Here is a 24878-nt window from a genome sequence, read left to right as displayed (position 1 = left end):
TTTTTGTTGTCTTTTTACTGACTGAGTTGTAACTTAATTAACGTTATGTTATATCGATGTCTTCTATCTCTTTCCCCTTGTCTTCTTCCTATGAAAAATGTAATTTGAAAAGCAACATAAGAATACAGTTTGCTTACTTGCTTACATCAAAACTGTTACATCACTTCCTGTTTTGAACCGTTTGAAGTTCAGTTTCACTGAACTGAAGGTGAATGTGACTGAAGCTTTAGCTGAAGAGAAATGTTGGCATGAGAGGAGTTAGCAGATCTCAGGATGGAGAGTCCTGTCAGACAACACAGAGGGCAGAAAAAAATATTTAAATGACCCAGAGCACAGAGTCCTATTATGGAGATTCAGCCCAAACTGAAGTCTGCTGTCAAACTCTCATGTAACACTTAAACTTCTGCTCAAACATCAGAGACCGCAGGATGTGACTTTCAGGCAGTTCTCTCTGGTGTTTTGGTTGGATGATATTAGTTTTGGAATATATTAATGATGTTTTTTAGGTCATATTATACCCCCCTCCCAGTTTAATATTTTCATTTTTGTGGTCTATTTACAGTCATTTGCATGTTTTTATGGTCTAAAAGGACTTTGTTACAGCTGTACAAGCCATGGATGCAGCTTCTGTCCCACTTTGTGTCTGCTCAATGCTCCTCTCTTCTGATTGGTTGACTGTTTTCTGAGTGACGCACTATTCTAGCCTGATGTAGTTAGGTAAAACCAGGGTTCTGGGTAAAACTCATCAATAAATTGCGATGGCCACCGCTGAGGATAATGTTATCCAACGTTTGGAAGGCTGTGTGATGACAAATTTGCTTCCTGGCATCCAACAACTGCACAACGTTTCCTCCGCTGTCTGTCTCTCTTCTGCTCCGCTCCGTGTGTGTGTGGAGGGGCTAAGCCCCGCCCTCGGTGAAACACAGACGGAGCAGAGAAGAGAAACTAGCATGACCATAGATGACAGTAAAATGCAATAGAGACTCTCACACTGAGCTGAAATGGAACTAGTGCACATAAATTAGGTAAAAAAAACATAAATAAGCATATTTTGTTTCTTTCAGGAAGGGCGGGGGGTGCTGTCGGAGGACGAAGTTAAAGGAAACTCTGATCGTATAGGTGTAACATCACAACCTTACGGAATTCCAAACAGCTTGTTTAAAGGCACAGTTTCTGAATACGGGCTCTGAGCATTTCTCCATGGACTGAGTGTTTCAATACTTTCACAGTGGGCTCTATGAATAACATTTGAGTGTGCAGATTCATAACACAGGTGCACTTACTTAAATAATCCCAGTGTTTTTGACTTTGTCACCAGCTACAGAAGTGGACTTTGCATTTAGAATATTTTCGACAATTAACTGACGACCTCAGACTGAAATACACAACCCAACAAGATGTCAAATTGTCGTTTGTTTGATGATTTTGTGGTGCCAAAACGAGGTGGATCAAACTGTGCAGTGGAAGAACATCTTAATTAAATTATGCTTTTTTTTTCCACACTGCATGTGTGTTCAGAATAATTCATAGTAATAATGAAGATACAAACAGGAAAAAGATACAAACAGAAAAAAACAAATCCACCCAAAATCCCCAAAATAGTAGGTAATAATAACAACCCAATCCCTGTTAATAATAATAATAATAATAATAATAATAATAATAATAATAATAATAATAATAATAATAATAATGTGTTTTATTGTTGGTCAGGTTAATAAGACATACAGACAGGCTGCTGTGCTTCAACACTTTGGTTACATCATCTGCATAGAACATTGTCATTATCAAAAAACATAAGTGCTTATGAAGTTGTGCAAAACAAAGTAATACTGTCAAATAACAACAAGAACAAACAGAAAACAGATTAAAATAAGAACATCATTGGTAACTTTGTGCTCAGTTTGGAGCCGTAGTGCTCTCGAGCATGGCATCGTATTCCTTCTGTGGCTTCACAAACTAATCACAGTTAGAAACTTTGTACCGTGAAAATACTGATGATCAACTGCAGCTCATATCGCTCTGCTGCTCAACCAAGAGAGACCAGAAACTAACAGAAACCAAGAGAAACCAACAGGGGACCAATAGAAACCAACAGGGAACCAACAGAAACCAACAGGGGATCAATAGAAACAAAGGTGGACCAATAGAAACCAACAGGGAGCCAACAGAAACCAACAGGGAACCAATAGAAACTAACAGGGAACCAACAGAAACAAGCAGGGGACCAATAGAAACCAACAGGGGATGAACAGAAACCAAAAGAAATCAACAGGGAAGCAACAGAAACCAACAGGGAACCAACAGAAACCAACAGGGGACGAACAGAAACCAAAAGAAATCAACAGGGAACCAACCAAAACCAACAGAAACCAACGGGACCGACAGAAACCAAAAGAAATCAACAGAGAACCAACCAAAACCAACAGAAACCAACAGGGAACCAACAGAAATCAACAGGGGACCAACAGAAACCAACAGGGAACCAACAGAAACCAACAGGGGACCAAGAGAAACCAAAAGAAATCAACAGGGAACTAACCAAAACCAACATAAACCAACAGGGAACCAACAGAAACCAACATAAACCAACAGGGAACCAACCGAAACCAGCAGAAACCAACACGGGACCAACAGAAACCAAAAGAAATCAACAGGAAACCAACCGAAACCAACAGAAACCAACAGGGGACCAACGGAAACCAAAAGAAATCAACAGGGAACCAACAGAAACCAACAGGGAACCAACAGAAACCAACAGAAACCAACAGGGAACCAACAGAAACCAACAGGGGACCAATAGAAACCAACAAGAGACCAACAGAGGACCACTATAAACCAGCAGGGGTGCTCTGCTGTGGGTTTTGAGGTGTTAAAAATATGTAATAATAATGTGTCAGAAGATGACACCAGTGCCTTCCTGAGGAATATGGCTTTAATATAACCAATAACAGAATAAACTCTAAACACAACCACTTATCTAGTGCCATTGCTTCTGTAAGAGTTACCAACAGCTCAGAGCCTAGATTTGTCTTCTTTAAGTGCTTTTGATTAGTTTGAACATACTTTAGAGTGCTACAAGCTTCTTGTTTTTCTGGAAAAAGTTTACAAGTTTAAAACGCCGAGCAGTGAAACATCACTACAGACATTTATTTAACATACAATCATAGATGTTTTTAAAGAAGAAATAGTTTCAGAATTTGAAAAACACTGAGCTGTTCATGAGGCCATTATCAATGCCTGAAGTGTTTTGGGAATCACACATTTTTAAAGAAAGTCAATTTCAAAAGTCAAAATCATTTTGCAACTCTGAAACACTTATAAAGACCTCCACAGCTTTTGTTTTTTTTTCAGTGGTCCTTCTGAATTTTCCCACATCAGACAGACACAATGTTTTCTTCTTAACTACATTTGTATTCCTTCATGATATTTTCTGCATTCACTCTGACCCACATTTCTGGAGGAAGCCAGAGATTTGATAAAAAAGTTTAAATCCTTTGAGGGAACACAAAAGTAGTTCAGATATATTTTCTCACTTTGACTGTTTGGAACTCTGTGCGTCACCTAAACGTCACATTCAAAAGTAAACAGAGCATAAGCATAAAAACATTTCAGCCAGAGACAGAACAGATTCTGATTGGATGAAGCAGCAGAGCGACACATTCTGCAATTTGTTCACATCAACTAAAAGTTTCACCAGGTGAAATTATGGCTTCAACAGTGCAAACGGTCCCGTTTAACACAATCCTACCCTGATACCCAGAACAAGTTCACATCAGAGACTTCAGAGGGTCAACAACGCTGTGAGAGGAACCGACAGGCAACTCATCCTTCATCTGAGAACAGAGTCAACATCTGCATCCACACATCAAAGACAACTTTGCTCCTGTAGTTCCTCCTCAGACTGAAAACCTCCGAAGCCTACATCAGCACTCCTTCATATTAACACTGAAGCTACGTCTACCTTTGGATCAGAGAAATAAATTAATCTGGTTTTGTTTTTATTTTTGGCACAGGCTGTAGTTCCTCTTCCTCCTCTTCCTCCTCTTCCTCCTCTACAGACAGATGTTGATCTGTTTGGCCAGCTCTCGGTCCAGGTCGTGGATCAGAGTGTCGAAGTCCTTCAGACTGAGTCGACAGTTAAATGGAGCATCAAAATCCATGAAGTCGTCCATGTAGAGACCTCCTCCTCCTCCTCCTCCTGACAACCACGCCTCCTTCTTCTCCTCCTCCTCTTCATCCCCGCTGCCTGGATCAACAACAGAGGTGGAAACGTGAAAGGAATAACAACTTGGTTATAAAATATGAAGATAGTCAACTGTTTCCTCTAATGTCCATCATGAGACAAATCAATTTGAAAAACAGATTCAGATGAAAACTAAATCATCAAAGTCATTAGGATTCAAATTTAATTTTATAATTTTTCCAAGAATTTTCCCTGTCCTACTCCATTTACCTCCGTCACTCTCGCTTCCTGCCACCTCGTCATAATCGGCCTCCTGTCCAGACAGAAGATCTCGTCCACAGATGCTCCAGTCTCCAGCGTACCGGTTAATCGGCGGCGGACTCTCCAGCCGGGCCAGACCGCCTCGCCCGCGACGTGACACCACCACCTCCTCAGGGTTCTGGGGCAGAGCCAATCGCAGAACAGGACGCCGCTGCTGCTGCTGCTGCTGGCCCAGGGGGTTATGGGTAAGGGTGGGGGAGGGCGGTGGGGACACGTCAATGTGGTCGTCTGACGTGACTCGATGGGTTGGCACTGAGGAAAAAAGTCAGAATAAGATGCTGTTAAAAGTAAACCAGTTTCCATGACAACAACAGAGTGGGCGGAGCATGTTTGCCCTGTATAAGTGTAATAAAAGAAAAGCGTCCCCTGTCTCACCTGGCCACAGCTGCAGCAGGTAGTGCAACGCCTCAATGTGACGTTTGAAATCCACCGCGCTCGCTATCTCTTCACCATGACAGAAACCCTTCCCTCCTCCTCTCCCTCCCCTTCCTCCCCCTCCTCCTCCTCCTCCTCCCCCCCTCCAGGCCTCTTGGGTCGGGGTGAGGAGCACCGGGCCGAAGCAGACAGCGAGGTTCTGGTGTGTCATCCTATTGGACGAGCTGAGGGACGCGACCAGGCTGAGGTGGTCGAGCAGGAGAGACAGAGTGGCCTGGAGAGAGAGGGAGAGAAAAAGTGAAGGTAAACCCCGAGACAGTAAAATGATCCTGTTAGTAAGGTTGCATCAGACCAGCCGATGCTGATCTTACTAAGTGCATCAGGTGTCCAGACATGACTGATCTCCATTAAATACAGTTTCTTTGTCATAAAATGATAAGAGTCAATGATTGCACTATCAGAAACATTCAGTCTTGAAAGGCTGCCGACTCAGTTTCCGTTTCTACACAATGAGGTGCACAGATTCCAAATTTAAGAAAAATAAAGTAACAGAATTTATTACTTTTAAGTGCTGTCAAAATTAATTTTTGAATTAATTTGAAATACTAGAATGCTAGAAGATACTAGTATCATATGAAACTAGATGACCTGGAGCATCCATTGGTACCATTTCATGCTAGCTTGTCGAGAAGGAGGCTAAATAATGCTCAAAGTTAGGCTACGTTTTGGCGAAGGAAAAGGCTTCTTCCATGTGTGAATCAGAATCTTTCCTTGTTGTTTTTTTCATATTTTTATGGACTACTGTGGATTTGGTTTACATTCAACTGGCATTTGAACATGAAACATGTTTATTGTTGTTAATTATCATTTATATTAGTGCATATGAGAAATTACTACCCTCTAAGCTGAAATCTAATTTTAATGGCCTTGATGGTTTTGTTATTATTTCTGTCAGTACTTATAAGAAATGTGCTTTCAAGCTGACAGTCAATGGTCTTGATGGTTTTATTGGAAATCTGTAGTTCATAGGAAAGAATCTGCGTTCAAAGTTAAAAAGATGCTATTAAACAATAGTATTTGAATTCACTTCCTTGCTGCTGATTCTACATTATTCTATTATTTTACATTTTAATATCCATTATTACAATTGTGTTCAATCACAGCAAATTGTGCGATTAATTAGCTAGTTTTTTTAAAATTGATTGACAGCCCTCTTACCTTTATAAACCCATACAAGTTTTATTTTCAGAATGTCTTGTCTTTAAATCCTTACGCAGTGACATTATATAAAGTAATTCAAAAGATGTTTTCGTCGATTTGGAATTACAGCTGATTGAATATATAAATGTCTCATGTGATCTACACAAAGAAGGGTGTTAAAAGCTGAACCTAAACTCTCATCAGGGTCAGTTTGGATCTACTGAATTAACTTTAATAAATGTGTATTAGTAGTAGTACTCTGTGTTACCCTCTCTGGTGGTGGCAGACAGGACAGCAGCTCCACAGTGCTCTGGGCCAGCTGAGGGTCAGGGGTCGCAGGTGGGGGTCGTAAGGTCATGGCCTCCCTGACGACCTGGTACAGAGTCCTGGTGATGAGCGGAGACGGAAGCTCTCGCAGGTAGTCCTTCAGTATACCTGACAAAACACACAGTACTGAGTACTATCCAGCAAACAAGACCACAAGTTAAGGTCATGAATGAGTCATGGTGGTCTGGAGTCATGCTAGCACAAAACTCGTCTGAGTCTTCAGGTCACTCAGCCAGACTGTGTGATACTGACCTGTAATGACGTTGATGTCGGGGTAGAGGTCCTCGCTGAGGCAGACAGCTGAGCTGTTCCTCTCAAACCAATCCCTGAGCTCCTTCTTCACTGCAGCAGAACCACACAGTCTGTACAGACCCACCACCTGACAGACAGATGTGGAGAAAGTCCTTATTGGATAATGCAGAACAAACATCATTTTTATTCTAGTTTCAGTGAAGGTAAGCTGGAACGTGAGATTGACAGGTGGAGTGGTACGGTGTCAGCAGTAAATCTGTGGTGGTTCAGAGGGAGCTGATCCTGAGGATGAAGCTCTGGATTCACCAGTGGATCTCTGTTCCAGGCCTCAGCTGTGGTCCTGGTCTCTGGGTAGTGACTGGCAGAATGAGATGGTGGATCCAAGCAGCAGCGAGTCCAGCGTATCCCTCCAGGGTTTATTTATCAGGTCTGGGAACACTTCAGGATCCTCCAGGAGGAGCTTGAGGATGTGGCTCAAGAAGGAAGTTCTGGGCTACCGAGCCTGCTGCCACTACAACCTGGACCCGGATGAACATCAGAAAATGGATGGACTTGTTATTTTCTTCACTTTCTCCCAAGTATGGAATTCAAAGTCCAGTCCATTGTTTTGTCCGCTGACTCTCCTGTTGTCCTGTGGAGGCTGCAGATGGATATGTTCTACCTCTGTGTCACATGGTTTTAATATTTCCACCTGACAGTAAGGAGCTTCAGCTGTAAGGGAGGTTTAGTCGATCCCACCCAACTCCACCTCCGACTGTCCCAGAGCCCTGAACAACCAGAAGAAGAGCACAACCCCCCCCCCTTCCCCCACTGGCCAATCAGAATTTCCACAAGTCAAAATGTTTTTCCTTGAAATAAACCAGATTATGAGAGCACTGAAGTACTGCTAAAAATAAAAGATGTAGCATAATAAATCTCTTTGTCAGCCTCCATTTTGAAATTATTCGTGCCGACCACTAAATGGTTTGTCTTGTATTTTCCAGACGTTTAGATCCGGTGATCAGGCAGTATGTTATGTTTTTTTTCTGCATCAAATACAAGCCATTCATGACCCGATTCCCATTTGGCATTTAAATGTCCTAATTTTCTTCTTCTCCCCTCCTTCGTTTTCATTTTTATCCTCAGTCTTCCTCTTCTGCTCATTTGTTTTTTTGTCCCAGTCAGAAATCTCTAAATCACAGATAAATCCACATCAAGTATAGCAGTCCAGCCTGTTTACTCAGTCGATTCTTCCACGCACTACGTCCAGGCCAATGGTTGTATTACACATCATGACATAGTGCTCATGGGAAATATAGGATTAGGAGGACTATGAGGATTGTTTCTGCAGCCTGTTTCAAACAGATGCAGTGATATTTAGAGCTCAATTCATCACTCACCAGGAAGGTGAGTAACTTTACAATGTTACCTCCCACAGTTCATCTTTACCCACATTTAGCAGGTTGGCGAGTGTTAATTTCAAGCCCTGAACACACTTGTTTCTGCTGGATCGTATAACCAATCTGGAAATACGCCTTTTGGTGAACCGTGGTACTGCTAGCAGGACTCCAGGACAGGAATATTACCCCTGTGCCGCTCAAACACCTCCCACTGTTAATATAACTGACTGTTAAAGTCAAAGCTGAAGTTTCTCTGATAAAGGGATGAAGGAAGGGATGGATGTATACCTTCAGTCCTCGTCGTTCTATCTCTGCCACAGTTTTCTGGATCAGTAGAGGGATTGGAGATGCAGATCCTTCTTTCTCCACCAGGTGGTGCAGTTCAACCCCAAACACATTAGCAGGTATCGATGTGTCAGTGCTGGGCTGCACAGAGAAATGGTTACAGTTCAGTAATCTTTTCAGTGATATATTACTATCAATGTCATATAATATATATAATCTTATATAACAGTTTTTTGTACAGCACAAGTAACAGTGTTAGTGATGGTGGTATGTGAGTCTGTGGTTGTAAATCGTGCCTTTACAATAACTCTAATGAAGGTCTAGTGATTACAGCAGAGACCATCGTGTCATGCTGTCATCATCAACAGCTGTTTGGTGGAAGTTTCTTTAGTAGTTGTAGTGGTGTTACTTTGTACCTGTGTGTCCCACTTTTCCTGTAGCAACAGTTTGACGTAAAGAAGACCTCTGGGCTCCAACTTCACACAGAGCTGCTGACTGCGACTCCCTGAGAGACACAAATACTCATTCATATTTCTGCATTTAAACAACAGTAGTGAATTAGTAAAATCACAATATTTCAGTGCCATGAACCTTTAAATAAAGGAGGGATGGAGACTCCACCCAGACAACAGACTCTGTTTCTGGTTGGACGACCTGAAGTCTGACTCTGATCGGTCTCGGGTTTAGCCCCTCCCCCTGCCTGTGGATTGGCTGCAGAGAGAGAAAAAAGTAAAAAATAGAGAGATTTACGTCACCGAGGATTTCAAGACACCATGTGAATAGTTAGAACTGAGGTTTCAAGCATTTTATCAAATCTGAATCCTTTTGAATCCCTTACTGAATCTATATTGTAGGTGCCAAATACTGGATCCAAGTTTAACACACTAAACTTCACACTGAAGTATTTTCTATCAGTTAAAGCATTGCTAAGAGTCTAATTTATCAAGAACTTTTGCAAATTAACAACTATGTATGATCCCAAATATAAAAGTCGGCACTTACCAACTAAACCAAAATAAGATTTTTCCCAGTTTTTCTTATAATTTGTATCAAACTGCATCACCCTTTCTATAAAATCTCCTAAAAATTAACCATTAAATACCTGCAAATTACTCAGAACATTACCAGGAAATTAGTGTAAAACTGAAGGAGCTGTAAAATAAAGCATTACCAGTAATATCAGTAGTAGCACTGACTAGTAGTATTAGTGACAGCAGTAGTACCTGGTGTTAACACTACGATGCGTAGCTGCCGCGCTCGCTCCAGCTCCAGGTGGAAAGCATGGTTTAACGAGAGGGCGGGGCCTCGCAGGGTCAGGAGGGCGGTCCTCGCTCTGGTGACGCCGTCAATCTGGATGGCCAGGAAGACCTCCTTACTGCCCTCAGACCTGCGGGGAAGAGACACACAGAGACTTTTCAACATTCAACCAAAGCCACATCTTTCCTCAACTGAAGTGTTTTAATGTCTAAACATGATCTCAACCTCTTGTCTCTGGAGTCAAAGTCCAGGATAAAACGCTGTCGGCAGCATCAAAACTTTGATACTAAGAATATAATTGCCTAATATTTGGTGTGATCATTTAGTTGTACATAAACTTATCTGAGTTCTACAAGTATCATTTCTCTCCTGTTTTCACCCAACAGTTATTTTATTGTATGTATGTTTTATCGTTTTAATGCAAATGTTATGATTGTTTGTCTTCATTTTAAACTCTTTGTGTTGCATTTTATGTCTAAGTTGTGCTATCTGTTTTCTTTATGCAGTCACTTTTGAAACTGTAACACCATAAAATGAACAGTACTGTCATATTTAAAACTGTTTCTAACCAAATTATCTTGATTAGGGATGGGTTGTTATTGATACTACTACTCTTATCAGTCTCTATTCATTACTAAAGAAGAACAGGATTAGAATTTAAAATAAAACTAAACAGTGTTTATTAGAGCAGCAACAGTAAAGTTTACAACAGCAAAGTCACTATATAAACTCAGTAATATCTCGGGGGGCATCCCTGCTCTTGATATTCATCTACTGCAGCGGCTCTACAGCAAACCAGCTGTGGTTCCTCTGATGTCCACTAGATGCTGCTGTGATCAAACTCTGACTGTAATGAAGTGAATGGAAACACCCAAACTTCTCTATTCACATACAAACTCAATACAATTTTGACAGAAGTTCAGCTCTCAGCAGATCACTTGTCTTCATCTGATTACTCTTTAACTGTCCATCACCAGCGCAACCTGTTAGCTTACTGTTAGCTGCTGTTTGCTAGCTCCAGGTGTTAGCGTTGTCGGTGTGTTTGTACCTGCTGGTCTTCATCTCCTCCAGGCCCAGCAGATGGACGGTCAGTAACCCCGTCACCCGTTGGCTGCATCGCGGCGGGTCGGAGCCGACGTACAGCTGAAATGAACTGACATCACATCCTGTTTCCTGGGAGGTCGCAGGAGGAGGAGCCTGTTGCCGTGGCAGCAGCTCTGGGGAGTCTCCATCACTGAGATAACCTGAAAGGAAAACATAAACATTTTACATTTGGTGGTTTAACTCTGTGACAAGAGGCCTTTCTCAATACAAAGTACACCAAGTTCAGACTTGGCAAATTCAACTCAGAAGTTCAAACTTCCGAGGACAATATATATTCTGTGCGTTCTGTGTACTGAGGTGAAGGGAGCAGGATCATTCTCCTGCTTTACTCATGCAAATACAAATACTGTTCATGTACAAAATCGAGCTCCTATGATTTGATGACGAAATAGTAAAGTCAGTTTAACCAAACCGTGTTACAGTTACCATTAAACAGACAGCAGCTGCGAGGAGAAACACGAAGCAATTCAATCAATTTATCTAGAAGCACATAGGTTTACTGAACATAAAACAGACATAATACAATATTATGTTGAATGGTTTCTGTATGATAACATGTTTTAAGAATTTCTCAAAATCTTTGATGATGGATGTGATATTCAATATTTATCTTGATGGTATCAGACATATAACGATATTAGTCTTATCAATCTCATCAAGAGGACCAGATTGATTGTTAATGATGGTAAATGGACTGAACTTGTATAGCACCTTCCTAGTCTTCCGACCACTCAAAGCGCTTTTACACTACGTGTCACATTCACCCACTCACACACACACGCATTCATACACTGAATGGGTACAGGGGCTACCATGCAAGGTCCCAACCTGCCCATCAGGGGGAACTAACCATTCACACACATTCATAAAACCAGCCTATTGGCACTTTATTGCCAACAACTGGACTGATGTTGCGCAATACACTATGATGAATTGTGGGATATACTTAGCACTGTCTGTATGTTTGTATATTTCAGACATAGGACACACTTGCCTGCTACCTGGCAGTGTGTGAACACCCACTTAAGTGCTCAAAACTTAAAATGTTGGTGTTTGGACATACCCGATGTTTCATTGCTTCATTCTGTCCTAACATTTGTCCTTTTAGCTGACACCAACGAGCGACATGTCATCTATCAGAGAAAGAGTTGTTATAGCTGAGACTTTGAGTCTTGATGTTGTGTTCTGTACTGTACTGTATTTTCCTCCTCTATTGAACAGTGTCCACAGTCTAGATGTTGTTCATCTTCCACACTGTTATAAATAAACATGTTTACCTCCTTTGCTGGCGGAGCGTCCTCTCGACGACCGTCGCAGTGGTCGGGCAGGAGGGGTGGAGCTATCAAGGTGATATCTGCTGATCACATTCTGGTTGGACAACGCAGATGATGATGTTGTATTCTTACTGGTCGACTCATCCCCGCCCCCTCTGGCGTCGTTTCCTTGGCGACTGGCACGAGACGAAGAGCGAAGGCTTAGTTTGCGTCGCAGCTCAGGAAGTTTCTTCATCTTTAGGGAGAGTTTCCTCACTGTACCTGGAGACCTCAGCCTGTCCATCACACTGCCGGATACGCCCCCTTTCTTCTGGGAGGCGGGGCTAGAGTCAGAGGGGGGGGAGTCTGAGAGAGAGAAAGAGAGAGAAACATTTAGCGTATGTTCCTGAAATGTTTTAGTGCCATATTGGTGACCATTATCAAATCAGTATCAACACATTATTAGTAGAGGGAATACAGATATCAGAAGGTGCAATCAGGTCGTCTAACCTGTGTTTTCTGCCGTGATGTCATCAGTATGGTGACTGACACTGGGATTGGCACCCTCCAGTGGACAGTCATTGTTCCGACCTTCTGTTGGCCCAACCCACACCCCTCCCAGCTCTGCTCGGGTAGATCCTCCCTCCTCCCGGTCGTCCCTCCTCCTCCACACTTCCTCCTCCCTGCGTGGCCCTGCCGCGTCCTCCTCCTCAGGGATCGGGTTGTACCAGATGTTGCTGCTGCTCTCCTCCTGCAGCCTGCAGGCCTCGTCTGAAGCCTGGGACTTTGCCGAAGACAGCACCCAGGCTCGGCTGCTGCGGTCCAGGCTCTGCAGGTAGGCACGCTGGCCGGACAGCTTGGTGCTGGTGGAGTTGGTGGGTGCGTCAATGGAGCCCCCTGCTGGCTGGGAGACTTCCTGCAGTACCGAAGAGGAACTAACAGGAACACTAGAGGTGCTGGTCATATCCCAGGAATGACTGATGCCTGTCCTGTCGCCCCGCTGCTCTGTCTGGGAACAGAATAGAAGAAGCAGAAGTTAGAGTATTAAAAGGATGGTTCAAACTACCAGGAGCAGAACAAGAAGAAGGGATCAAGCTACCAGGAGCAGGACAAGAAGAAGGGATCAAACTACCAGGAGCAGGACAAGAAGAAGGGATCAAACTACCAGGAGCAGAACAAGAAGAAGGGATCAAACTACCAAGAGCAGGACAAGAAGAAGGGACCAAACTACGAGAGGCTCTTTTAAAGGAGTATAAAGGGAATCAAACTACCACCCCTATCGTCTTGTACCTTGTCCTGTGTCAGCCTCTGACTCCAGGCTTGCCCAGGTGCATCCTGGGATTTTCCTGACGCTCTGTCCCAGTCAGAGTTTCTGGGGGCGGGGCCTGAGGGCAGGGTGGCGGTTGGGGCCACAGAGCCCTGCCGAGCCCACTGCTGTTTCTTAGCTACTGTGATGTGGTTGCGGGGGGGTGAGGAGGGTTCAGGGTCGGCGGCTGCTGGCATTCTCGTTGATGGTGATGATGGTGATGAAGAAGTCTGGAGGACGGTGTCAGACTTGACTGGAACATCTGGAGGAAACACACACAGAGCTGTTAGTGTCATTCTCGCTGTGGATTAAAGTCTGCATTTGGTGTCAGCATATTTGTGGAGAGAGAGGGAAGGAATTCAGCGGGGAGTTATTTTGTGGTTCTCAGTTGGTTTCTGTATGGAAGTTTGATAAAGACAAAACTACCGACTGAGCACAAACCTCTGAGATTCATCAGCTCAACAACTTCACAGAACCAACTATGTTTTAGAGACTGAATGGAAAATGGATACACACATAATCAAAAATCAACATTAAGTGGATTTCTCTCTTCAGCTTCCATTGTAGACTAACTCACCACAGGTGTGACTGACAGGTGTTACCGGTGTCACTCTACAGCTTCGACTTGTGTCCTGTTACATTTTAGTAAAAAGTTCTGGTTGTTAAAGGACACATATTCTGCACATTTCCAGCTCTATATTTATATTCTGGGGCTCTACTGGAAGATCTTTGCATGATTTCCAGTTAAAAACTCCTTATTTATCTTCTACTGGTCCTTTATGCAGCCCCTCAGTTCAGCCTCTGTCTGAAACAGGCCGTTTTAGCTCCTGTCTCTTGAAGGCCCGCCTCCTGATGAGCCCACTCTGTTCTGATTGGTCAGCTTCAGGAAGCTTCCTCCGGCTCCAGAGGCTACGTAAACAAACTATAGTAGCAGGATTTCACTTCTTTTTCTCCTTCTTTACTCCAAATGTCAACTTCTCAAATCCATCCGTGCATGTTGGAGCTGAATCACATCTGATATATGAAATAATCACCTTAGCAACCACCTTAGCAACCACCTTAGCAAGGCTACAGAATGGCTGTTTATGAGCATGTGCAATGAGCCGACATCAGCTCGTCGGCAAGGTTGAAAAAAAAAAACATCGCAAACAAAGTGTTCAGACCAGGTTGAAGCCCTGACTTTTGACTTTCAGGCAGCATTTCTACACACCTCAAGTTTTGGAACTTTGACCATGTATCCGACATCAGAACAGGAAATAAATAACAGAAAACCACAAAAGGCAGAAAAGTTCCCCTTTAACATATAGTTGTGGCCACATTTAGCCAGTACAATACAACACTTTTTAACTGTATGAAACCACAGAGAGGTCAACACCTACAGGGAGACGGTCAGACCACACCAAGGACATTAATTTGGATTGGATTTATCTTGCAGTTCTGCTTTGGATGCAGATTCCTCTGACATGGTCACCTTACATCTCATTTCTGTAGTGTAATTGCTGTTATTGAAATAGGTTAAAGAAAGGTTGGGGCAGGGACAGAGGCACCAGGTACAGTCAGCTACTGCCAGTGCAGTATTTCATTGATTTGCCAGATTGCCTCCTGTAGAGCATCTACAAAGCAAGTCATAGCTCCTTGGGTCTCCACCAGTATCCTGGTCCATAAAGCTAGTAATTTTAGTTCAACTGAAAAGTATTTTGTTGGTTTTAGAGACAGTGAGCTCCATCAGCTTGTTGATTTGCCTAAAGGAAAGATTATTTAAAGAGTTAAAAGCGGTTGATCTTCCAGATATAAAACCCAAACAGCTGCTGTCTCAGTCTGCTGGTTTGATGACAGTTTGGTGATTATTGATCTTCTATAATCAGTCGGTCCCTTCGGCTCTGTGACTGCAGGGACAAAGTGGAACATTTAAAGCAGTTAGATTCTCTCTCACATCCTGAACATCTGGATTTCTCTCTTCCAGCTGTGTGTGTGTGTGTGTGTGTGTGTGTGTGTGTGTGTGTGTGTGTGTGTGTGTGTGTGTGAAGCTCTTTCAGTAAATCTGACTTCACTAAATAAAAAACGACTTTTGTTCTGTTCTGACGGCCACAGACCGATCACAAAGGAGATCATCTGACTTCATAATCCTGTGCCCTGATTGGCTGTGAGGAGTCTGTTCACATGTCAGTCACAGTTCAGGTCGACAGTTTCACCTCCAGGTGTGTTTACCTGCAGGTAACCATGGCAACAGACTGAGTTGCTATGGCTGCAGAGTGAGCATCACGCTCTGTTAGCAGTAAACTCACTCAAGGACTCCTGGAACATCCTTAAAAGCCATTTGAACCCCCTCAAGGTCCTTCAAGGACCCATGAAATCTTTACCAGGAACTCCTGAACTCATAGCATACTCAAAGAACCACTTAAAGGACAAATAGAAGGTCTCCAAAGACCCCTGGAAGATCCTCAAGGATCACTGAAACCACCTCAAGGACCACCAAAGCCTCCTCAAGGACCTTTGCAACCTCATCAGAGACATTCCTTTTTCACTTGGAACTTCTTCAAGGTCTGATGAAAGTTTTACAAGAACCAAACTCATACTGTACCCAAGAAACCATTCAAGGACAAATGGAAGTCCCATGAATCCCCCTCAGAGACCACTGTAACCCATTCAAGTGTGTGTGTATAGTGTGAGACTAGTAACGCCTCTACATCATGGTGCAGCCGTTTTAGACACGGCCAACAAATCCTGAACACAGTTTAACTCCACAGTTCAGTACTACATAGTTCACAGTCTTCAAATGTTTTCAGCAATTATTTCCCAACACGATGTGTTTCAAAATAAATCTCTGCTTTTCCTTTACATGGACTTATTTTCCACCACTGGTGTCTTTAGTCTCTCTGACAGTAAACTGAATATCTTTGAGTTGTGGAAAAAACAAAACATTGGAGGACGTCGTCTTGGACTTTGGGAAACATTGATCAACATTTTTCACCATTTTGTTAAAAAATGACTCAAAGCGATGAATCAATTATCAAAATAGTTTGTGATTGATTTAATAATTGGCAACTAATCAATCAATCGCCTAATTGTTGTTGCTCTTGTACCAAGTTAGGACCGAGGTTGGTTGCAGCGTCGATATATAATGATAAAGATCAATGATTGGATGACGTGTGGCCACTAGAAGGCAGAAGCACAACGCAGTGTCTAACATGATCAGCTGATGCAGTGTGAACACATCTGTCCAGTGTTCAGATGTGTCTCTGCAGCGGCTGGATGTTCCACTTTCCTCACTCTGTGTGTCTGCTGGCAGGTAGCGCACAGACAGTTTATCACTAACTTCCACAGACAGGAAGTGACACTCTCCAGAGGTCGGACACTACTTCCTGTCATCTGACTGAGGTCCCGATAAAGGACGGTGAGTGTGTGCAGCTAATAATAGTCCATCTGTTTTTAATTTCCAGCAGCCTGAGAGATGCTGATAAGTGAGAAAAGAGGAGGAGGAGGAGGAGGAGGAGGAGGGATTAAGGGGGGAGGAGGGGGAGAATGAATAAACAGCTGTGTCTCCGCAGATGTCAATGAACTCTCTGTATTTAAGACTAAACACACTGCTGTCTATTCACTATTCATTGGAGTCTTAAAATACACAGAAACACACAAAGACTGCAGTCAGACACACTGAACACACACACACACACACTGAGGCTAGCTTTAAGAGAAAAGTAAATATGTAGTTAACTTGTACTAACGTCCTACAAGAAACACATTTTCATATAATTTCCTCTGAGAAGAAACTTTTACTTTGTTCACATAAGTTCAACGTGTCAACAACCAAGAACACTACTATTAATAATAATAATAATAACTTGAACTTTAGTTAATGTTTTAATTATTTCAAAGGAAAACTTGTGTGGAGGACGACAACTGGATTCAACTTCTGTATGTTCAGTTTGTCTCAGCACTTCCTGTTTACTGTACATCACTGATACATCACTTCCTGTGGAGCTTCAGAGCTCCAAGGAGGTGAAATCATGACAGAGGAGCAGCGGTGGAAAGTAACTAAATACATTTATTTGACAACTTTAGTTACTTTTCAGATGCAGATTTGACACAATGGATAATATAACAAGCTTTTAAAATACAACACATTGTTAAAGATGAAACCAGTGGTTTCCAACCTTTTTGGCTTTTGACGTCTTACAAAAAGCAGTGTGTAGTCGGGGTCACATTTCACATGTCTATGAGTTGTTAACAGCTCCACCAAATAGTGATTTTTCCCTCTAAACTTCTCACATGCTTTCATTTCAATAAATGTTCAAATGATCCAATATTTCAGCAAAAATCAAAGATTAGAGAAAAAGTCCAAAAACTGAAAACAGATTTGTGTATCAGAACTTTGTTTTTTCTTCTTTCCTCTCCCATTAATCATCTCACCACCCCTCAGATTTATCTGCTGACCCTTTGGAGGGGCCCGACCCCTAGGTTGGGAACCACTGGACTAAACTAGCTAACTGTATATAAAGTAGTGTAAACTAGCTCCACCTCCAGCAGCTACAACAGTAACATGCTGCTCTAACACTGATGCTTCACTATTAATAATCTAATGATGTCATATATAATAATATATCAGTCAGAGGGACCAAACCACTACTTTTACTGCAATACTTTAACTACATCAAGCTCATAATACTTATGTACTTTTACTGCAATACTTTAACTACATCAAGCTCATAATACTTATGTACTTTTACTGCAATACTTTAACTACATCAAGCTCATAATACTTATGTACTTGTACTGCAGTAAAGGATGTGAGTTCTTCTTCTACTGCTGCAGAGCAGATGCGTGTTTCAGATGAGTTATTAGGAGTTAACCTGCAGACTGAAGGCGCTCGTTTAAAGTTAAATGTGATGCAGAAAAATCATCATGTGACCTCAGACAGACAGTTTATCAGCTGATCTTCCACACTGAACCACAGGAAGTTATATTACTGTCACACTCTGCTGAAATGTGTGTATCTCAGTACAGTTCTTATCAGCCGCCTCAAAGGTGTACATCTATCTTCGTGAGGACCAGTGAGTCTCTGTGTGTGTGTGTGTGTGTGTGTGTGTGTGTGTGTGTGCACACGCACGTGAGAGCAGTTAACAGTTTCATATCTTAAATCTTCACTCCTATCACAGAGATAAACAGGAAGTCACAACACACACACACACACACATACACACACATACACACCCACCCACACACTGTACTAATGACAGGAAGTGGTCAGCTGACCCAGTTTGTCTGCAGGAAGCTGAACATTAAAGCACGTGTGTGTCGATGAGATGATCACACACAGACTGAACTGACCGTTTCTGATACCAACAAATATCTGAAATCAATACATCGAACCGTTAAAGCATCCAAGAATCATTCAAGATCAACTCGATGCAGCAGAATCAGAGATGTCGTCTTTTTGATTCAACGCATTCTTCCTCCTTGACCTGGCACCTACATTACCCACAATGCAACTGGGGACTAGGGTGTGTCATGCTAGCAGCGGCTAACATAGCCTGCAGCAGACATTAAGCTAACCTCACTTCTTTCTAACTCCCATTTTAGAAGAAGAACAAGTCCGGCAGCAGGTAGAAACTGTTAGCGTAGCTTCCTGTCAGCGTCTGTGCCAGCTGGACCTGAGCAGTGACATCACAGGTGACATCATGACCCTGCAGGCTGTTTATCGGTCATGTGTCTGCTGTTTACTGTACCAACACAGACAGAGAACGACACGTTCACACGGCCTCTGTTTCTACAACAACACTCAGCTGACCTCTGACCTCATCAGTTCACAGATACAGATCTCCCTCAGCATTATGGGGCAGCAGAGTCCATAACATCCAGAGATTTCAGCTGTTTTTAACTGGACTTCATCTGGTGTTTGTTACAGAGCAGAGTGAAGCAGAGACTCTACTGAGCTCAGATAACCTGATGACCTGCCTGTCTGCTTAAGACGTCAATTCAATTATGAGATTTCAGGCCAGAACTTCAATGAAATGACATATGAAGTAAGAATGATGTGTTATTATGCCCTGATAGCAGACTGCCAGGACGCCCGTAATGTCAACATGCTGATGTTTTCTAAATGATTTCATTTGTCTGTGTTTCAAAACCGTCACACATCACTGTTAAAACATAATGTTGTGATGTGTGTGTGTTAAATTAAATATATTGTGAACTTTCTCCGCCGTCACTCAGAGACTGACGTTAAGGCAGCGGAGCAGCGATCCGCAGTAACAAACCAGACCCTTCCTCTCACTGCAGAGCCAACACAGCAGCTGCTGTTTTTACACTCAACCAGTAAACCACACTTTCATTTTGTTATTCTCATACAGGCAGCAGACTGTAAGATGCTTTCAAATCAATTCATTAATTAATGCGATTATCTTTTAATCAAAAGCCTGCAGTTATGACACACAGCGTACTAAGAGATCATCGCGCTCCCTTTTCTACTTATTCAACCGACAATCGATTCTGAACGGTGAGATTCCCAAAGATTCCCTCCCGTCATGGCTACAGTAACAACCACGGGGTCAAAGGTTAGGACACGATCGTGGTTACGCTTTTTAAAAAACTGTCCCGACTCGCGGTTGGAAACAGGAAACGAGCGGCGGTCTCCTGAGGCCAAAGTCCACTGTTCAGCCTCCTCCTCTGAATGAGCAACTCTGTCCATGTTAGATGTTTAGATTCTCCTCCGTGAGTCATAAGGATCTCAACATCACGGAGTCAGTCTGGGATCAACCGACCTGCCGAGAACCTGAAACTACTGCTGATCTACTTTCTGCTGTTCAATAACAACTATTCATGATAATACTGTTTGTTGTTGTTTTTTATTGTTTATGAGCTAATTAGAAGGAAACACAATGTACAGCTGAGGCTGATGATGTCATAACTTTGCAGGTTTTTCCTCATAAACCGAATGTGGCAGCGGAGGAAACGTGTTCACGCAGAGCGAACATCTGTCTCCTACCCGACGACGAGCCAATCACAGCTACAAACGCAATAAAGACAAACGTTTTTAAATGTAACATTTTACAGTGTTGACAGTTCATGGAAACTAACGATGATTTTAATTATTGATTCTTTCTGTAACACTTTTCACAATAAAATCAAAATACAAAATATAATTAAATGTTTCTTCACAGTTCAGAAGAACAAAAACAGATCAAAGAAAAGATTCTGATTGATAATCAAGTTAATATTTAATTTTCTCCTTGCAGACGAGACTGAGGGCAAAGCAGCAACAGTTTTATATAACGAATAATGTAAACGAGACAAAGTCATGATCAACATAATGAGATTGTTGTCTTACAGATACGTACAGCTGATTCTAGTTTCATTATTGATTCATCTATTGATTGTTGTCTGGATTCATTGATTAGTTGTTTGGTTTATAAAGATGATGTCATCAGAGATCTTCAGTTTACTGTCAGAGAGACTAAAGAAACCAGAAAATATTCACGTTTAACAAGCTGGAAACGTTTGAAAAGATGAATCGATCGTCAAAACAGTTGTTGATTAGTTTAATAGTTGACAATAATCGATCGATCAACTAATCGATCAGTTGATTCTTTGTCAAACATTCAGACAGAACAAAGAGAATGTTTGAACTCTGATGATGTTTGTTCTCAGAGACTCAGCTGTGATGAAGATCTTTGAGTTGTGGACTAAACAACAACATGTTCAGCTGATCCACATCGTCGACATTTTATGGACCAAACAACTAATCAATTAATCGAGAAAATAATCAACAGATTCATTGATAATGAAAATAGTTGTTAGTTGGGGAAACGTTTCTGTTTCTATGAACTGTCAACACTAGAAAATGTTACATTAAAAATGTTTTTCTTTATTGCGTTTATAAAAACGTCCAAACGTTTGGAGCTTTGATTAATTGATTTATCGAAACAGTTGATGATTGGTTTTCTGTTGATCGATTAATCGTTGCAGCTCTGGAGGAAAAGTCAGAGGATGACTGAAGTTATGAGGAACATGAAGATCTGCATCTGACAGTTGTTTCAGTCTGGAACAAAGTCTGACAGACTGCAGCGACGACGTGAACCGGTTCAGGTAAATAAACTCAGTAGAAAACGTTAAATCATAAAGTTAAAGTTTGTTTCTGGGTCAGATGCAGCTCTCAGCTCTCAGAGTGAAGCAGATATCAGAACAACAATCAGATCTCTGTGTCCCAACTCTGCATCACAAACTTTCAACTTTGAACAGATGGTGATGATGATGATGATAATAATAATGATGATGATGATGATGATGATGTAAGTGTGTCCTCACCGCTCAGTTTGGGCTCAGTTTTCCTGCGGGTTCTGTCTTTGCCTCGCAGCCGGGAGAAGGTTCTCTTCAGCAGGGGCTCAGCCATGGTGGACCCCCTCCCTCCCTGCCTGCCTGCCTGCCTGCCTGCCTGCCTGGAGGTCCTGGGGAGGAGAACGGAGAGAGTAATCCAGCAGGAGAACAGAGGAGTCGGTGCTCCTTCTCCTTCACTGCTTCATGTTTTCAGACTCGAGCGTCCTCCGCTTTAACAAACTCTGAGAGAGCTGCAGAACAGGAAATGAATTCCACACATTCTTTCCCAAACTCCCCCTCCTCCTTCTCCTCCTCCTCCTCCTCCTCCTCCCGTTCCTCCTCCCACTCTCCTCCCTCCACCGCTGCAGGGAGAGAGGGGGAGAGGAACACATGGGGATCATGGGAAATGTAGTGCAAAGTTTGCTCTGCAGGCTTCCGAAATAACAAAATATTCTAAAAAGTCAGCAAAGTGTTGCTCAGTGCAGAGTTATAAATGTGAGAATCTGAGATAAAAAGTGCTGATCAGTGAGCGGCAGCCATGATATCGCTGCTGGAGGTCTGTTGACACTGTGTGAATGAGTAAAACATTACTTCCTGTGTGCAGTGTGTGTTGCTGGAGATGACATATTGGAAACTGTGTATATATTTATTGAACTATGTGTGATTTAGGCTTCACATCCTGTTGCTCATTAGCAATACTACATAAGTGAAATATTAATATTCACCAGAGGACACCTGACATGGAGCTACATTTTCATGACTATTGGACATTGCATGTAGGAGATAAATATCACTTCCTGTCCACTATGTGGTGCTAGAGAACACCCACTAATTATCCGTCCTGTTGCTGTGTATCATGTGTCGACCACACCGTGTACATTTCATTTAAAGTGGATGATGTTTGTCAGTAAATTAAAAAAGATGGTTCTTTCAGAAAATGATTGATGTTGGAGATGTAATGAAAAGAAAGAAAGGGAATCTAATATGTATTCTATGGATCTGTGCTGAGGAACTCTGGGAACAGGGTCCCAAACTCTGTCTCCTTAACGATCAAACAGAATTTAAAGTAATTAAACAAGCTGTGAGTGTTTAGTGAAGTCTGGCTACAGCTCTGAGATTTATCCTCAGGTGTTGGAAAAACCCCGAAGTTTCATTAAATGGATTCATTTAACTAAATCAACCAGAGGATTAGAGACATTTGACAGAAATGAAATATGGGAGAAATTCCTTGTTTTTATTATAGCTTCTTAATTTTTTCTTTCTTTCTCCTCATCATTGTGCATTCTGTCATTTTAAAAACTGTTTTGTGTTAAATTGTTTGGGGAATCACATTCTTGTATTTATTGATATTCTTATATGTTTAAAATATGAATAAACTTTTAAAAAAGTCAGAGACACATTCAGCACTTTTACTGTTTGAGGTTGATTTTTCTCTGACTGTCCAGCAGCAAACTGCAGGTGAAGGAAGATCTGAGTTGATAAAAAATGTTGATACGTTCATCAGCGTCTCCTTCAGGGATCACTGAGCTCACAGCGGCAGCTTCGCCCTGGGTTTGGCCTCCCAGGCTGCCTGTATGCTGCAGCCTGCAGACACGACTCAGGGCTGAAAACTTTCTCCTTCTGGGATAAAAACAGATTAGTACCAAACATGTAAACATAAAAACATTACTAAAAATGTACCAAATGTGGGTCAATACAGCACCGACAATCATTATATTACATGTCATATTACTTGTTATACAGTAATATTGTTGCCCAGTATTCATGATTCAAACCAGTGTTTGTGTTATTTTTATATTACTGTTGAGTTTTTGACCCAAACTGTTGTTATGACCCGTCATAATCTACTGCAGCTCTTTTTAAACGTACATTTCACTGTTTAGGATTAATTGTTGATCACGTGTTCATTTTGTACAGCGAACAGTAAAAGTGTGACGGCGTCGGCCTCAACTCAACCAAAATATAAAACTCAGTAAGTAGTAAAACTTCCTGCTCTTTGTAGTGAAAATGAAAATACTACAAGCTGTAACAGAGTATTACTGGCTATATTATCTGTCATAAAGTATCAGCTCTTCTTCAAGTAGTTAATAAGTAATTTAGTGATGAAGAGTTCAGCACTACGTGAGAGCGATGAAGTCTGAACACTCTGAGGCTGCAGATCCTGAAGATGAAGGTTCATCTTCCTCTCTGTTGCTCATCAGCTGTTTGTCTCAGTTTGTTCACTAGATGGAGACAAAGTCCAGGAAACAGTTTGTCTCCAGTCTGTATCTGCTTACTGGTCGTTTCTGATTGGTTCCCTGTTCGGTTCAACACTGAGTCACATGATGAACTTTACCAACACACAACAACTCATTTCACACACAAACACACAAACACAACAACTCATGTGTCAATCAGACACACTGAGATAAAAACACAACAACAGGCAGCACATGAGGGTCTTTATTACATCACTGTTTTATTGTGTTTATGTAGTTTAACGGTTGATTGTGTATAAATGTGTATATTGTGTTTATCAGTGGCAGCTGATGACTCAAACATTTATATGCCAATAAAACAACTTGCTTGAGTGGTGTAAAGGCTGCTTCTTTAAAGACATTTAGCATCTACATAATGTCTCTAAACAAAGAAGAGCTCATTTTAGCCATGGAGTGGATCAAATGTGTGATTTTACCAACAAAGTGAAATTCAAATTTATAGTATTGTTCTATTGTGACAACAGATTTATGTTCTCATCAAAAACAGACAACATATCACATGATTTACACGTGTTTCCTGTGTATTTACTTAGTAAACAGAAATATATAAAGTAGCACAAAGTGTATAATGTGATACAGGAACAGATCTAAAAAAGTATTAATGCATGTATCAAATACATGACTCACACACTCTGATCTATGTGCACCACATACAGAATATATTCTACAAAGCTGACATGTTAACACTTATTATTCTAGTTACTTTAAGCTTATTACTCAATATACGACTCAGCTTAAAAACAAACTACAGAAACTGTCAGAAGCAGCAGCCAGACCTCCTGCACTCATTCACTAATCACATCAACATCAACAGGTGACTGAACAACCACTCAATTAAAAAGACAACTCACTGTAACTTCAACAAGCAAACTGACCTTACCCACAACATATATATATATATATATATATATATATATATATATATATATATATATATATATATATATATATATATATATATATATATATATATATATATATATATATATATATATATATATGTATATATGTATGTATATGTATATGTGTGTGTGTGTGTGTGTGTGTGTGTGTATATATATA

At 41.6% G+C, this 24878-nt stretch overlaps 1 protein-coding gene across 1 annotated transcript; it reads right to left on the bottom strand.

The window, feature by feature from the left end:
* Positions 1 to 1678: 1678 nt before the first annotated feature.
* LOC137172709 (rho GTPase-activating protein SYDE1) lies at positions 1679 to 21867 on the bottom strand. Its single transcript, XM_067577298.1, has 14 exons — positions 21550 to 21867; positions 13230 to 13507; positions 12450 to 12948; positions 11964 to 12305; positions 10631 to 10826; positions 9549 to 9712; positions 8917 to 9036; positions 8742 to 8830; positions 8329 to 8466; positions 6662 to 6788; positions 6351 to 6517; positions 4883 to 5156; positions 4457 to 4759; positions 1679 to 4249 (listed from the first exon to the last, which is right to left on the bottom strand). Exons 1-14 carry the CDS (start codon positions 21632 to 21634, stop codon positions 4056 to 4058), a joined length of 2976 nt encoding a protein of 991 aa, XP_067433399.1. The 5' UTR covers positions 21635 to 21867; the 3' UTR covers positions 1679 to 4055.
* Positions 21868 to 24878: the final 3011 nt, after the last annotated feature.

This window comes from Thunnus thynnus, chromosome 20 (assembly GCF_963924715.1).
Source record: "Thunnus thynnus chromosome 20, fThuThy2.1, whole genome shotgun sequence".
Lineage (NCBI taxonomy): Eukaryota > Metazoa > Chordata > Actinopteri > Scombriformes > Scombridae > Thunnus > Thunnus thynnus.
The sequence above is the reverse complement of the archived record's forward strand: the minus strand, read 5'-3'. Positions and strand labels throughout refer to the sequence as shown.